A 16,159-nucleotide genomic window follows, 5' to 3' on the forward strand; every position below is an offset into this window, starting at 1 on the left:
GGCTTTAGTGGAGGGTTCAGAGGGGAAAAGGGAGAGTAGACTATCTCCATGCCACTGGAATGCAACATAGAACTTTCTTTATGGTGCTCATCTTGTATCACTGTGTACACACTGTGTTTCCTACACTGTCCATTCACCTCCAGGGATTTCAAATTCATTGTCAGTCTTCTTACCAACTTTTACTGTATCCATATAAGATCCTATGATGTGAATGACATACATAATAGCTGTGAACAGGCAGTACAGCGCCTGTGTTTGGATCATACAGTGCTATAATAAGTAGAGTATATTAGCAAATTGCTGTTGCTGTTTGAAAAACACATTTCTCTGAGGGTTTCTCTGGACTGCCTGTGCCCCGTCTCTCTGTGTATTTTCAGCTTTGAGAAGTGCTGATGGCCATTTCCTGGCCTTTGCTGCCCCGGGGGGAAGCATCTATCACTTGACATTTTTAGTGGGGCTTCTCAATTAACCCATGAAAACTGTAAAGCTTTTTCTCTCTTTTTTTACAGCTCAGCAAAAGCAAGTAAATGGCTTAAATAAATGCATCATTAGTTCCAGCATTGGGCTGTCAAAATTCATTATCAGTTTACACCCATCCACGGCAGCATTACTGTCAGCGCAACATAAATGTTTACTTTGAATTACGACCTTATTATGGGATTTCAGCATAACTCGTAAATCTGCCGCCTTTCAGATTTCTTTCTTTAACAAACTGTTGGAACATTGCTCGGATTCAATTTTACAAAGGACCACAAGCCCCAACAATGGAGCAGATCCTCTCCTGTTGCATCTTCCAGCAACTTTAACGTTATTATAGTAATGCCCCTGACTCCTCCAAACAAATACACCACCTTAAGCCCAAAAATAAACGCTGGGAGCTTTGACCACCGATCTCTCCCACCGCTGGGAACCTGGCCAGCTGTAATTACAGTGAAACTTGTCAAACGTTGCTACAGATCAGGCGCAAGAGCTGTTTATTGGTTAGCTTGTACTTTGGTTAACACAACTCCCTCACTGCAGTATTGATTACGCCTCTTGTCATTTAGAAACACGCCACCTTCACCCCAACTTTTGCTGATTAAGCAGCTCACTCATTCTTTGCTACCATTGTCATCAAGAATGTTATTCAACTGACGAGAGAAAACAAAATCGGCTGTGACGTTTGTTTGATGTTTTCTGTCGAGTGTAGTTCACGAGGCCGAGCTGGACCTTCAGCAGCCAGAGAAGACGGCGCGAGTGAAGCAGGAACCAGCTCAGCAGTGGCTGCACACCCAGGCTGCTGTCTCTGACAGGGACTCTGAGAGGTGAGGCTCCTGAGGCGGGTCAGAAGGTGGTGTGCAAACAACTTTAGCTAGAATTGTTTTAAAGGGACGCTTTGCTAAAATTACGGAAACATTTATTTTCTAATTTATCCCTGGTAATATCTAACCATGCACAGAGTTTTGCTTTTATCTGTTCAGGTTTTGAAATATCTGTTGTGAGTTCACAGGGAGGTTTGTGGATTATCCAGCACAACCTGGACATTGTTTCTGGAAAAAACATTTTTATTATTATTTATTAAAATCTCAGAGACAGATATCTCAAAACTGCTAGAAGCCACTAGCGGTAATATATTTTTCGTGATTTGGGTAAACTGATCGATTAACCGAATTACACCTACTACAATACATTGTTTCTTAAATATCCCCTCAGACATTTATATATTTTTATAATATATAAAACATATAAACACACACACATATATATTATTATTTATTTATTTTTCTGCTTGGAATAATAATTTGTGTGTTTTATCCACAAAAAAGTTAAATTACCTCTTCTTTTATTTTTTTATATATAAATTCTTAAAATGACAATTCCTCCTTTTCCGTCATTGAATATTCCAAAATCTATGAATATGCAAACATTTTCATTTCAAAATTTTAGATACTGCCCACAAGACATCGCCTACTTCATTAAAAAGTCTGTTCTTAGTGTGTTGAGATGATATGGAGGCTTCAAGTTTCCACATCACACTTGTGTAAGATGCATATTGGATCGAGGGGATAGAGAAGAGATAGAGCTTCACTCCAGTATAACCAGTGCACATTGAAACATACCAGCAGAGTGTCTGTAACAGAGGCAGTGAGCGTCTAGGCCCCGTGCTGCCCCTCACCTAACAAATAGACTATAAGATTATCATACATGGCATCTGTGTTTATTGTATGATATGTCAGAGATAATTGCATAGAACTGAAGAGGGGAAACTGCTGAATTGACTCAAAATACGCAGAGAGCTAACAGTCCAAATGTTTGGGCCTTTTTTTTTTTGTCGTCTTATCCTCAGCGTGCATTTCTTACCGGAGATCAGCTCAGACATTCTGAATGGAGGCAGAGTGCAGCTCGTGGTGAGTACACTCCCCTCTCGTTTCCCCTCACTTCATAGAATGACAGCGAATCCTGATTTGAATCTTTTCTGGGGGGCGGGGGGCAGTTGCATGCATGTGAAGGTATGCAGTATTTACGTTCAGCAGTCAGAGTCATGTCCCGCGCTGTAGGTTCCCTCCCCTGGAGCCTGTCTCATCAGCTTGGATTTAAAGGAGGCAGGGGGGGGAGGTGAGTCCGAGGTTTAGCTCCACAGTGACTCTTTCAATTGGATCAACTGGCTGCAATTTCTTCATTTTACTTGCAGAAATCCCAGTGTCACTTTGGAGCAGTTTGCCTGGACCCGAGAACGATACTGATGCTCGTGAGGTCTTTGAAGTCGGAAACTGCAGGTCTCGCTGTGCCGTTATAGAGCAGTTTGAGTTATGATCACTGGCAAGAGGAGCCGCCCCCCTCCTCCTGTTTCTTAGATATGTTCAGACTGCAGAGCCGCTAGCTGTTGAATGTTTTTCAAAATGCTGGACTGCTTGCGTGAGACGTGTCATGTTGAGCCTCATTTATGTGTGTGTGTGTGTTTGTGTGTGTGTGTGTGTGTGTGGCATGTGCAGGCGGACCCAGGATACACAGAGCGTCCACATCACGCCAGTGGATTGTGGGCCAGCAACAGTTTATCTGCCCAGCCTTGCAAAGAGAACAATTATCCTCGCAGAAACTCTTTGGGTCATGCAAGTGAGTCTTGTGAACTTCACAGCAGTTTTTCTCCCCAAAATCATTCTGTTACTGGGGATTTTTATCTGAGTCAGAAATTCATAAAATGTTCTGGAACAAAAGACTCAACTATCCTATAAGTAAATGAATTAATAATTTGTGTCACTGTCTCTGTTTCTAACCTTCTCTCACAATAACTGGTAATCCAGATAAATGTTGATAGAGACATTTATTGCTAAATTTAAAGGTTATTTAGAGAACTATCCCTAGTCCCTAGTATAACATATCCAGTATATATTATGCAAATGTATTATTTATGGGAGCTGACAAAATAAACATATATCTTTGCTTTTGCAATGACAGAAAATTGAACAGTAACATAAAAATACTCAATAATAATTACAAAGACCAGCAAAAACACCAACTTTATACAAAACTGAGCTTGCTGACACGTTCATCAGTGCTCCTGTATTTTTGTATTGATGGGCAGGTATTGAAACCCGAGAAATCATAGATTATGATTATATGCACATCTTTGTGTGTACATGTGTGTGCACATACCTGTACATTCAGCACATGTGTGTACAGATGTTTCTGTGTTTGCACACTTGCACCCATTGGTCTTGGGTCACATAGGCCTGAGTGCGCCAAGCCAGGGATAAAGGCTGCTGCTTATTCAGCCCAGACTGAGTCCACCGGTCGGCTGCTGCGGGAGGGGAGGGGAGCCGCAAGGTCGGGCCGGGGACAGAGTGCCGTGAATTTCTCCTCTGACAGGAAACGGGCAGAAAGAAAAAAAACAAAAACAGTCCTCTCAGTGAAGAATGACTGGCCCTTCTGTCAGGAGAAGTGGGGCTCAGGGGTCTGAGTGACAAAGATGCTACTGACAGGCTGCAAGCAGATGACCACATTAAACAAGCCCAGGAATCCAAGTAAAGGAGAGCCCTGTCCCCGTTAACGAAGCCAAATTGGATTCCGATGATGATTTCAAAATGATATCCACGAGGTGCAGCAGCAGCAGGAGCGAGTGTCGTCGTGCTCAGCAAGCAGACTGTTGTTCTCCTCAGGAGCACAGCCGGGAGAAAGAAAGCCTCTTTGTCTAAACTGATGAAAACACCACTTACATCCAAATTGTCTGGGGCAAATTGAAATATGAATGTATGTGTAAGGCAAGAGCATTTCTCAAAAAGCCAATTAGATATTTCATAAACTTGGAAAGGGCATCTAATGGTGTCTGTGCTACATCAACAGAAACTCATCGTTGTAAGTAAATGGGCTCCTTGGAATCAGGAAAATAGAAAATGCAGCCTCTCTGACAAAAATGTCAGTAAAAGACTAAAAAAACAACTTTATTTATCAAAAAGTTGTACATCCTTTGCCTCTGAAGGGACATACATACATCAAAGTAAAAGTTTAAGGTGAGGAGGTTCACTTAGTTTGCCATAGCAGTAAAGACTACATAAATACTCTATAACCTATTGCAATGCGATACTCGCCACTTGCTGGGACAGTGCCATAAAATGCGTTTCCAGGCTCACAAAATATTTTCATTACGTGTGCAGAGGAAACCACTTAAGTTGCATATCTGCTCCCTCAATTTTGTCCCGTTCAACTCTAATAGAAGTAAAATGATGGAAAACAATTAGTTTGGTCACAGCGGTCGGGTCGAATGTGTCGGCCATTCGTTTGTCTCCGTACATTTAACAGCATGACTGCACAACTTGTGTTGAAATGAGCCACATGTGTGTTCTGTTTTTGATTTAGAACAGATAATTGGACAGAAAGTCTTTAATAAACTAAATTCAGCCACCAAAGCTGGCCTAAAATGTCTGAAAATAAACACAAAAGGCTGTTTTGATTCATCTTTAAACTGCATCACACAAACCACGAGGAGCACAGCGTTGCAGCGGACGCGAGTTAAATCAAAAACTAAAGAGGTGCGATTAGGTATGACTTGTGAATGGATGGATATTCTATACAGTGTGCCAGCTGTGCAGACATTTGGAGCTGGGTCAGTACCTGCGATGCGTCCCGGCCCCCCCCCCCCCACCTCCTCCAGAGCCCTCCCCGCTGTTTGGCTCCCTGTGTGGGGCGGCCGTGGAGACCGCGGGCCCGGGCTCTACACGTGGAATGCATCATGCCCGGTAGAAGCGCTGCCTTTGTTCTGTGTGTTTGAAAAGCTTTGTGCTGATCCTCAGGTGAAATGGAAGGAGCTCCTGAGAGACGGAGCACACAAACACCCAGATTTAATATAGTGTCGTGTCGAGTCTCCTGAGACACAGTAAGAGGAGGTGCCAGTATAAAAGCCTTGTTGTCATTTAATATAAAACCTGTTCCTCATTCATTACAGCTTTAACATGTGACTTTTTTTAGATACTTCATTCATTTGGTCGGTTTAAGCAACAATCTGTGATAGCTGTTCGTTTGAAGTCAATAGAAAAGCGTGAGGATTTAGTGACCCAACATGAAACAATGTTCTTCAGCATTCAACAACTGAAGCTTTGAGAAATGCTAATATTGATTGGCTGGTCAGCAAATAATGAGAGCAACTATAAGAGCAATTTACGTGTTTCATTCAGAGGTGGTCTGGTGGATTGCATATATTAAATGCAACTTAGCTCAACATGTTCGCGGTAGAAAGTGGACAAATTCCATGAAAGACGACATGAAACCACAGTTTGACCTGGTCCCTCCAGGGAAAAATCCTCAGGTGTGCAAGGATTGATTTTTATTTTATTTTTAATGACAGCTGCAGATGTTTTGGAAAGCATAGGCAGCCCTTCCTTTGGAAACCTATTGTATGATATTGATTATTGATAATCCATGTTGTCAAGGACCAGAAAATGAGCTGAGCAGACGGACCTGTTCAGTGAAATCGTGACTGCGCTTAGCATCAAACATGTCATTCAAAAAGCCGTTTACCATTTGAAGTCTATGATGGAATGATTTCACACTGCTCGATTTACGTACGAGATACTGACACATTTTCCTTTTCTGTCTCCAGGAAAAGAGGTTCCATCTCCCAAGCGAGTCGCGTCTGCTCCGTCCAAAAGGGAGCGCATCTCCTTCCGAGACAACCCCGTCCAGCTGAGCGGCGGCTGGGGAGGGGGCAAGAGGAGGGACAAAGTGTGAAAGTAAAACACAAACTCTTCTACAACCACGTCACCTTTTTTTTTGTTGTTGCTGTCCCAACACTCAGAGCAGCATGAAGGCAGATACATCTTGTATTTTCCTTCTTCTTCTTCCCTATAAAGGATGTAAATGTTAATCTAGTTCAGGACAGCACACCCCTCCTTCGGATGCAACATAATGCCAACAACCTGTAAACCAAGAGATCACAAGGCTATTTGTTTTCCATCCATGAAGAAGAATTTCTTTGTTTTTATTCATAATGATGTTTGTCGCCTGCGCTGAACCCCCCCTGAAAACTCGAGCTCTCTCTCCTGAAAACTAATTAAGACCAATAGGACCAGCCCAAATATCTTCAGGCTGTCCCATTGTGTTGATTCTGCTCACGTGTCACTGCCAGGACGTGATCACAGCCAACCAGCAGCAAAACACACGGAGCAAAATCACAAACCTTCAGAAAACGGGATTCATGTTTCTTAGGGATGCTGAACTGTTCTGGTTCTGTGCTCATTTACTCTCTTGACAAAACATATAGTAATTCTAGTTTGTAGCCATGGGAAGAGACTTGCTTTTTCCACCTCTCCTGTGCTCTCTTAAGAGATTTAAGTGCGATTTCTCGATTCTGTGGCTATATTTAGCTCCTGCTTGAAATGACTGCTTTTATGAGCCGAGCACAAACATTGGTGTTAGAATTAGAACGATGTTTTCTTTATTTTCAGTCGTGGATTATAATGGCTTTGTCTGTGTATTTGAATTTGGAGAGCTAAGGCGTCCGTCCGCAAACACTGCCCCACCGGAGGCGGGGAACCTCAGGCCTGGAGGTTCCTCGCTGGTCCGCCGCCTGGAAATGATAACTTAATGAATGTCAAAACAAATAGTCAGAGCTGCAGAGTGGCTCCCTGGCAGGAAATGCACGTCTGTCTATTTATTTTCCTTCTATCTTTCACTTACACATGTCTGGAGGGTGTGTTTTGACTGTACACGAGCTGGTGTATGCCAGAGATGTGGTGGTCCTGCCCGTTCGGGGGGGGGGGGGGGGGGGGGGCTGCTGTGAAACCCAAGAGCACTATGGTCCTTCAGGGGGATACTGATTCTTCAGGCTCTCTGGGGGACATTGCACAGCTGTGATACGGGAGATTTTTATGGCACATACAACACGAACAGACAGGTGACATGAAAGTGCAGTCTAACACAGAGTTGCTCCGGCTTCCAGAGTTCTGCTTCTGAAATCATATTGTTAAACCATCGTCCACCAGTCTTCATTAGATTTGTTTACTTTTGGGTTATGGGTAAATTATATGTAACCTAAGACATCCAAAATCCATTGCCTGTTGAAATGAGTGCTCCACCACACATTTAGATAAGATGAAGAATGTCCCTCTCAGCCCAGACTGCCCTGCCAGTCTGACCTCAAGTCAGCAAATGTTGTCAGATGGAGTCTGGCAGAGAGAGAGCTTTTCTATCCGAATCCCTCAGAGCGCCAATGTATTTATATTTTATATATTGTACATTTTTGCAGACCCTTTTTGAATGCATCCTGAACAGCTTTAGATTTTTGGACATTTCTTTTGTGAACAATTCCAGCCAGCTCTTTGGTTTTCATTCATTTCCGTATGTTTGAAGGTGAATTGGCAGGAAAACTATCTTGAGTTGTGTAATTAATCACAGTGAACATCAAGTCTGCGTTCATTGTTTTTTGTCAATGAGTTTTATTAAGAGCGTTCTGATTGATCTTTACCTCATGTATCAATGAATGGAAGCCAGTTTCTGCCTGGAAAGATAATAACATTTCAAAAATACAGCAGCGGGGCTTGCAAAATGATTATTTGTGATGTAACGTATCAAACACAGAAGTATCCTGAGGAACATTGTGATGAAACACGGTGCAGGACACACTATAGACACTCTACAGTACATGTGTGTGCAGGCAGCACGACATACTAACTGCAATGTGGGAGTAAAGCTGATTTGAAGGTCCAGTAATGTGCTATTACATTTATAATTCAAGTAAATAGTAAACCCTAAAAAGACAAATGAAGTGATCAGGATTGGAGGGAAATCCTTAAGACAGAAAATACTGATAAAGAAAAATGACACAAGAGATGCTCTTTTCTTATTTAATATAAAACAATAAAGACACAATTAGCCAGCCCCTTTAGCCAAAGTAAAGAAATGGGAAATGAATATATAAACTCTCCTGGAAATGTGAAGCAAATTTATAAATAAAATTGGGAATAAACTCAAACACAAGCAGAAACTATTCCACACTGGATCCTGGTTAAAGTCAGAGCTAATCTCTTCCCTGAACGACAGCTGCTGGTTTATAATGTCACTCAGATGAAAACAGGTCGGAGTCTCTCTCTTCACGCTGATGTTCCAGGCAGCCTCGAGAGAATTATGATTATTCACCCATTTGTAAAGTGAGATTAAGATTAACAGAATCACTTGAATTTGTCAGATGTTGGAGAGCTTTTTATACATAGAGGACATTTATAAAAGTGAGTACATACATGTCTGCACACACATGCAGAATTTATACACATCATAAAATGTATAAAATTTACATTTACGTTATGAATTGTACCATAAAATGCATTTTTGATATAATGTTTTATGACAATCCATCCTTTTAATTGTGTTTTCATAATAAAGTGTGAGGATGTGATATAATTACATGATATTGTTTTGTATTGCAGTGAGAGCTGAGATTATGGGGAGAAAATGCTTGAAATGAAAATTATTTTAGCCTCCATGTTTGTCTAGTTTTCTTTTTGCTACTGGATTCAATAATTATTATAAAACAAATTGTTTTTACCTCAACTGTGTGCGGCCCTGCAGCAACACGTACTTTATGTGTTTGTGTGGCTCTTCATAAATGTTATTTTGACAAATTTGATCTTTTTAAATGAAATGAATATTAAAATGAAAAATATCAAAGCTAATTATGCTATTATTAGTTCTATATTTTAGGTTAGACCTAAATCTGTTGTGTATTTTCAAATGCTAAATATTAAGAAAACGGTCATTTAAAATGTGATAATGTGTGGGCTCACACTCTTGGTTGTTGCATTCTGTATTAATATTAATTTTGAATTGTTAAAGTGGTTAAATGAGATAAATCTTCTTCTGATTATTGTATTGATTTTAAGTTACTTGTATGGCAGCATCTGGATTTAGTCTGGCCGACCTTGCCGGTGGGTTAGTTCTGCTTTCAGTCACAGGTGACTTGTATAACATGTCGACATGAACCCAGATGACTTAGTCAAGTGACTGGAAACTAAAGTTGGTCAGTGCTCAGGAATGCCCGACTCCTGGAAAAACAAAAGACAAACAAACAAAACGAACAAACTTTTGAAGCACGAACGCGCCGCTTTCACTTTTTGATATTCAGCTTTATGAGCCGAATGTTCTGCAGGCTGAAATTACATTCATATGCTCCACAAAATGTGTGCTTTTGGGGAAAATAAACTCTGGTCGTTTTGTGTTTCGTGGCGAGCCAAAGTCTGAAGACATTTCAATAGATTGAATTAGACCCAAGGGTGGCTTTAGGCATCATGATGTCATGTTTCTGCCTTCTGAAGTGGCACGTTTTGGCTTCTCCGGCCCTGGTTTGGTTTTGTTGGACCGTGATCAGTCACATGAAGACTGAAATGAATGATAATTAGTTCAGTTCAATCATATTTGGACCATGATGAGTGCTACTTAATGCTATAACAAACTGGCAGCATATTAAAAAGCTGTTATTGAAAGTGAAGGTGTGGACCTTTCCAGGTGGCTCACATGACATATTGGCTGCAGCACTTAAAGAGTTAGTCTGAGTGACCAAACCCTCCACCTCTACAAACCCATGCAGCATCTATTGTGGCAGGAAGACCCACCAAACCACAGTGAACTTTTCACATTTTCTTCTCAGCATGAGCCAGTGTGCCAGGTCATCTTACCGCCCCCCCCCCCACTACTTAAGAGCACCTCTATTTATTTTTATTTTTTCTCCTGTGGCACCGTGAAGCTCCAGGTAACTGCCACTGACCCCAGAGCGAACCAAAGCTATAGCATGGTGTGCGTTGCAGGTGGTGTGGCCCTGGGTGGAGAGGTGGGAGATGGGCTTTGGTTAGTGGTAACATAATTCCTCCAGTAAGAAGAAATAGAAGAACCGCTCTTCCTGAGTGTGTGTGTGTGTGTGTGTGTGTGTGTGTGTGTGTGTGTGTGTGTGTGTGTGTGTGTGTGTGTGTGTGTGTGTGTGTGTGCTGCTGGGTTCAATGAAACTCAACTTTCCCGCACGAGGAGGATGTTTGGTCTTTAATTTAAGCAAGAAAAGGTCAACACTTCATTTACAGGACTTTTGGATGTCAAATATTAATTCTAATTTGACGTTATTGGTACAGTATTTTCACAGAGGAGAAAGGACCACAGTGCAGAGAGATACAGTGAAGGGCGGTGGTGCTGTTGAAGTTAACAGACTTTTAGGATTTAAATAATAATAACTGCAAAGTATCGAACATCAGTGAAAAATAAAAAGTCAAAATACAGAAGTGAACATTTTGAAGCTCTCGGGGTGTAATCACGCGCTGGACATTTGAGAAAAAATAGATCTCCGTTTGAAACCTCTTGTCCTCGTGAGTCAAAATGTCACCATTTGAAAAATAAAAAATCCTGGAAAGTTAAAAGTCTCAAGTGTCACAATGCGCGTAACTATTAAATTGTGTAGCTAATTTAAGATGACCATTTCTTACAAAATAAAAGGGATTTGACCTTATTGTCTACAGTGTGCGCCAAACACCGCGTGCTTTTATTGAACTAACAAAAAACAAATTAAACGTTCAAATGTGTTTTATTTTCTTGTAAATGTTAATTATTGATTTAACGCCTTTAAAGACTTCGGCAGGGCCTAATTATTGAAAGTAAAAGGCTATAAATCAGTTTGATATAATAGTAATAATAATAATAATAATAATAATAATTCAGATAAAGGAAACAGGTGTGTATTTCCCATTCACCTTTTAAAGCACATTTTACAGCGTTTTGCTGTTGACTTCAGTTCAGTTTAAACTGCCCCGAAAACGAAATGACCGACCAGCAGCGAGCTTGAGAGTCCGGAGAGTCGCATTAAACATCTGCAGTCGCAACTTGAAGCTGCAGAGAAATGATCGGATGTCTAAACATGTTGTGGATCTGAGCCACTTCTGATGGTCCCCTCTCAGAGTGGATCTAGAATCTCTTCAGGCTGCCCGGTTTGGATTCAGGTCGTGGGAGGAGTTGGGTGCTGCTTCATATGCGGAGAGGAGGGGGGCTCTTTAAGGATCTCCTTGTCTTTGGGGCTATAAAGACGTTGTGCCTTCAAGACAGAGCAAATTAACTGCATTGGCGAATTATTGCATTACGAGGCATCGCTCGGCTCATCGGTGCGCGACGGAGATTAGTGTCGTTTTCTTATGGTGACATTTGATTAAAGCGCGCGGATTCCGGTTGAGATGATGGAGTACATGGAGGACAAGTTTGCGATGAAAAGCCAAGCGATGAAGGCCAGCGATTACTACATGGACCAAGTCATGGAGAGCCTGGACAGCGCGCAGTACTTCACCAAGTCTTCCCCGAAGTGCGTGCCGGCCTTCGGGCTTCAGAGCGGCGAGCACCGCTCGTCGCCCTGCGGAGACCAGAACGGTGCGTGGAAACAGATTACAGCTTTTTGTGCATCAACGCCGCATCTTTACTGGAGTTTGTCCTCATTTCAAGAGACTAAACCCTTTTAACGCCCAAGCGTTTCTGTTTTCTTGTCCAGAACTTTTCTGTGTCATTTAAGGCGTTTGTCTCATTAGATGATTTATTTTTTGGTTTTCGCATTTTTTTAAATTTAGAAAATCTTTGTTGGTACTTACAAAGAAAATCCACGTATATTATGAAACATTTAAAGGATCAAAGTTGACCCATAATTTAGTTTTTAGAGAACTGCTGACAGTAAGAAGTCATTTGTATCGTCCAGATCTATTTTTATGCACTTTTATAGCGAGTGTAAAAATGTATTATTAATTTATCACTTTCATTCCAGCCAATTACGGTGTGCCAAAAACAGACGACGACACTTTGCACTCGGATCTCGGGAGGTCGATGGACAGTTGTTGCACTCTTCGGGCGTCTCCGGTGACAACCGGGCAGGAGAAAACGGATTTGGACGACATGGGGGACAAGTGCGACAGTAACGTGTCCAGCAGCAAGAAGAGGAGACACCGGACGACCTTCACCAGCGCGCAGCTGGAGGAGCTGGAGAAAGTCTTTCAGAAGACTCACTATCCAGATGTTTACGTGAGGGAACAGCTGGCCATGAGGACGGAATTAACAGAGGCCAGAGTGCAGGTGCGGTTCATCACCGGACTCTTATTTTGTTAACTTTCACTTCTGCAGAAAATAAACCCTAAAATAAAGAAAGAAGAGCTTCGAGAAATATGGAGCTGTGCGTTAAAAAAAACCCCAATAATCATGAATGTAGCTCAAATAAATACTCAAAACAAAAATATGTTCAGCAATTAAAAATTGAACACAGCCTTTTCTTTTATTTATTTATTTATTTATTTATTTCACCGAACCAGCTCAGAAGAATTCACTGAAAGTTTTTCAACAGATTCTTTTGCCAGAAATTGTTTGAACTTCTTTTCGCGAGCACACGCCACGTGATCTCGTGTCGTCATCCTTGTGTTGTGTGATTTAGTTTGGTGTCATTTTGTTTCCCGTGTGATCTCCATCAGGTGTGGTTTCAGAACAGAAGAGCCAAGTGGAGGAAAAGGGAGCGCTACGGGCAGATCCAACAGGCCAAAACCCACTTTGCAGCCACGTACGATTTATCGGTGTTACCGAGGACCGACAGCTACACACAGGCGAGTGATGCCCCGCGTTTCTGTCGTCGGATGAACCTCTGATGGGAGGTTTGATGTATTATATGTAATGTTTGTGCGGGACGCCGGTGGTGCGTAATTTCGCGGCCTGTGAGCGTCCTTCTTCTTTTTGTTCCTCTCTTCTTCTAAAATATAAAATCCGTGTGAGTCACAACAAATTCATGCTTTCATCTGCAAAACATCAGTGCATGTCGCTGCAGCTGTGTAAATGACGTATGATGAGAGCCGTCTTCAGATAAGAAGCCGAGCACTGATTGGAGCCTCTGCGGGGGTGTCATGGCTGAATTAATGGCCGTGTATCAGATTTCATGTTAGCTGAACATTCGTCTTGCGGTCCGGACAAAGGTCAGGTACAAGATGAGGTGAGAGGAGACGCGGGATGTCAGTTTGTCCTCTCTATCAGAGGCTGAGATTAGGCCTCCAAGTGCGTTTCTTCAGAGGGAGGCCTGCAGGCGGCAGCTCCTCGGAGGGGGGTGTGTGTTGATAGTTTAAGCTCACAGAAAGCAGCTTATGTGTTGAATTCAAAGAGGTAGAACTGTTAAAAGAAAAAAGAAAAAGCAGCAGGAAAAGTCAGAGTCATCGCTCTGCTATGCCCTGGCCCAAGACCAGGTCAGAATTCTGTTGGACTGTCTCCTGTTTTCTTCGCACATGTTTCTGATGGATGCCCCTGGATAGCAGCCATGCCCTCTCTTACAGCGGATCCAGATTACTGCCATTAAACGGACCGTCCTGCATGTAATCGTGCTGGCAGTGGGTGTTTCTGTCTCCCTAAACACAGTGGACATGGATTGCATTCTTGTGGGCTTTAAAGAGTTTTGTTTTGTTGACTTTGGGCGAAGAAGGAGGTCCTGCTTATCGATGGCACATGTTGTCAGGAACACGTTGGGCCGAGCTACAACCACCCTCTCATGCTCTGCAGGAAGTTTATCGAGCTGTCAGAGTGGGCTTGTACTCCTTTGTGATATTTATTGACTGTTTTTACTGTGAGTTATTTCAGCACAAGCTGCTGTCCGAGAGCCGGTTGGTTTGCAGTTTTCTGGGGATGCTGCAGGTATATTTGTTTGTTGATGTAAACATGCAACTCTTTTGGCACATTTATTTGTTTTTACTTCACCACTTCTTGAAATATCACGTGGAATTTATGTTGTGTGGAAGAAAGCTGTAGTGGCACATTTCACTGACTTCATTTTGACCAAATACAATTAAGGAGCAAATGAATTTGCATGCTAATCACATGCTACTTACTTCCACTCGCTTGTCTTCTCAGTTTGACTGAAATGTTGGCAAATGAGACCGAACGAACTGCCTCAGAGTGAAAGAAGTCATTTGAATGTGATCGAGCTGTCAGTTCATGTCAGGACGGACGCGATGTTCTGTAAACTGGAGCTCCTTCCCTAAAGACATCAGCCACGTGGTGTTTACTGTATGCTGAGCAGATCTGATAAAATGTGACCAGAGGCTCAATGCTCCTTTTCATGATACACTTTTAAATTACGTGAACTCCAAAATCACAAGACGCCCCGTGTCTTTGGAATTGTTTGGATCTGTGTGCATTCAGACGAGGTTTGGCCCACCGACCCTTAAAGGGCCACTTCATCCTCCCCCAAAAACATTTTTTTTCCACTTGATTCAAATTTTCTCACTTCTCTTTGTCCAGATTTTGAGATATCCGTCTCAGATTTAAGCCTCGACCCCAATACATTGGAGGTGAAAGAAATAAAAAAAATTTCGGCGCTCAAAGCACGAGATAATCTGGATAAATAATAGAAAGTAGCTCCAGTGGACGGACAGATACGGTTACATGGTGACTGAAGCGCTGGGCGACATGTTTGAATTTTGATGGGCAGATACATTATCTTAGTGTTATTTTGTAATGTGGGTGAAACAACCCTCTGCAGTTTTCACTGAGTAAAACCATTGAACATAATATTACTTTAACAGCTGGATTGTATTTACATCTCATCACTGACCAAACTTCCTGTTTCAGATCAGGAGCTGCGGCGGTGTTTCTGCTGAGACGTAGCTCCTAAATTTCTGCTTTTTATTTTGTGTGCAGTTTGCAGGACGTACACGTTCCTGTAAACCACATCTATACTGTGTGACAAAATAATCTTAACTCCAAAAGCACACTTACTAGCTTTTTCTGAGCTTTCATCCGCATCTCACGGCCTTCATCGGCAGATGGAATGGTTCAAGTGTTTATGCTGTACATGTCTGTGTAAATTAGAAAATGTATTCATACATGCTGCTTCACAAAAATATCTGTGCAGTTGAAGTTTTTATCTACGTGCCCCCACTGGATCCTGATTCTCCCCAGTATCTAAAACCTTCTTTCACCCAACAGATTCCTAACAACCTGTGGCCGAGTCCTGCTCCTGGTGGCTCTGTGGTCTCCTCCTGCATGCTGCCCCGAGGCTCCCCTCCCTGTGTCACTTCCTACTCGCACTCCCCTCGTTCGGCTGCCGGGGCCGCGGACCACGGCTACGTGGGCTTCCCCAATCAGCAGAACCAGTTCGGCCACGTCTCTCTCAACAACTTCTTCAGTGCAGACTCCCTCCTCACGCCGGCCGCCAACGGCCACCACGCCTTCGAGACCAAGCCCGAGTTCGAGAGGCGCTCGTCCAGCATCGCCGTGCTGCGCATGAAGGCCAAGGAGCACGCGGCCAACATCTCGTGGGCCATGTGATCAGGGTTCCTGTGCATGTCTGGAAAGTCTGGATGATGTATGGAAAGATTAATTTTAGAATTTCCAGTTTTTACAAAGTGTTGGATTTTCCCAAAGAGTCTGAAATCACATTCAAAACAAGCTGTTTGTCACTCGCAGTACAGATCTAACATTCGTTTGTCGTCGACAGACTAGTCACTTGTTTGTTCTTGTGAATGAAAATCAGCTGTGGAGTGATATGGTCAGTTTCTCAATCATGCTGCCCCGCTATTTACATCTGCACCACATGTTCCTCTGACCCAAACTTTATCAGCTGAGTCAAGAAAATGGGGTCTGGATGAAATCCGTAAATGGAAAATGTGTCGGGGTTTGTGGTTTTCTGCATTTTCTAAAAGCTGCAGGTCAATAA

The 16,159-nt window shown here is 42.5% G+C and overlaps 2 protein-coding genes across 2 annotated transcripts in view; both read left to right on the forward strand.

Annotated features, from left to right (window-relative positions):
- Window positions 1-6,201, forward strand: part of lrriq1 (leucine-rich repeats and IQ motif containing 1) — a 31,311-nt gene extending 25,110 nt beyond the window's left edge. Inside the window, exons 23-26 of the mRNA XM_070908101.1 lie at window positions 1,190-1,304; window positions 2,327-2,387; window positions 2,973-3,093; window positions 6,074-6,201. Of these exons, the coding sequence (XP_070764202.1) occupies window positions 1,190-1,304; window positions 2,327-2,387; window positions 2,973-3,093; window positions 6,074-6,201 (425 nt within the window). The remainder of the gene's footprint in view (window positions 1-1,189; window positions 1,305-2,326; window positions 2,388-2,972; window positions 3,094-6,073) is intronic.
- Window positions 6,202-11,669: 5,468 nt separating this feature from the next.
- Window positions 11,670-15,771, forward strand: alx1 (ALX homeobox 1). The gene is made up of 4 exons (XM_070908134.1): window positions 11,670-11,859; window positions 12,245-12,549; window positions 12,939-13,067; window positions 15,430-15,771. Exons 1-4 carry the CDS (start codon window positions 11,670-11,672, stop codon window positions 15,769-15,771), a joined length of 966 nt encoding a protein of 321 aa, XP_070764235.1.
- Window positions 15,772-16,159: the final 388 nt, after the last annotated feature.

The sequence above is a fragment of the Enoplosus armatus genome, chromosome 6 (assembly GCF_043641665.1).
Source record: "Enoplosus armatus isolate fEnoArm2 chromosome 6, fEnoArm2.hap1, whole genome shotgun sequence".
NCBI classification, from domain to species: domain Eukaryota; kingdom Metazoa; phylum Chordata; class Actinopteri; order Centrarchiformes; family Enoplosidae; genus Enoplosus; species Enoplosus armatus.

Bases quoted from the DNA above. Each gene is read 5' to 3' on its own strand.
- alx1 (XM_070908134.1), top strand. From the start codon at position 11,670: ATGATGGAGTACATGGAGGACAAGTTTGCGATGAAAAGCCAAGCGATG. The intron at 12,550-12,938 runs GTGCGGTTCATC...GATCTCCATCAG, and splicing joins TAACAGAGGCCAGAGTGCAG to GTGTGGTTTCAGAACAGAAG. The intron at 13,068-15,429 runs GCGAGTGATGCC...TTCACCCAACAG, and splicing joins GGACCGACAGCTACACACAG to ATTCCTAACAACCTGTGGCC.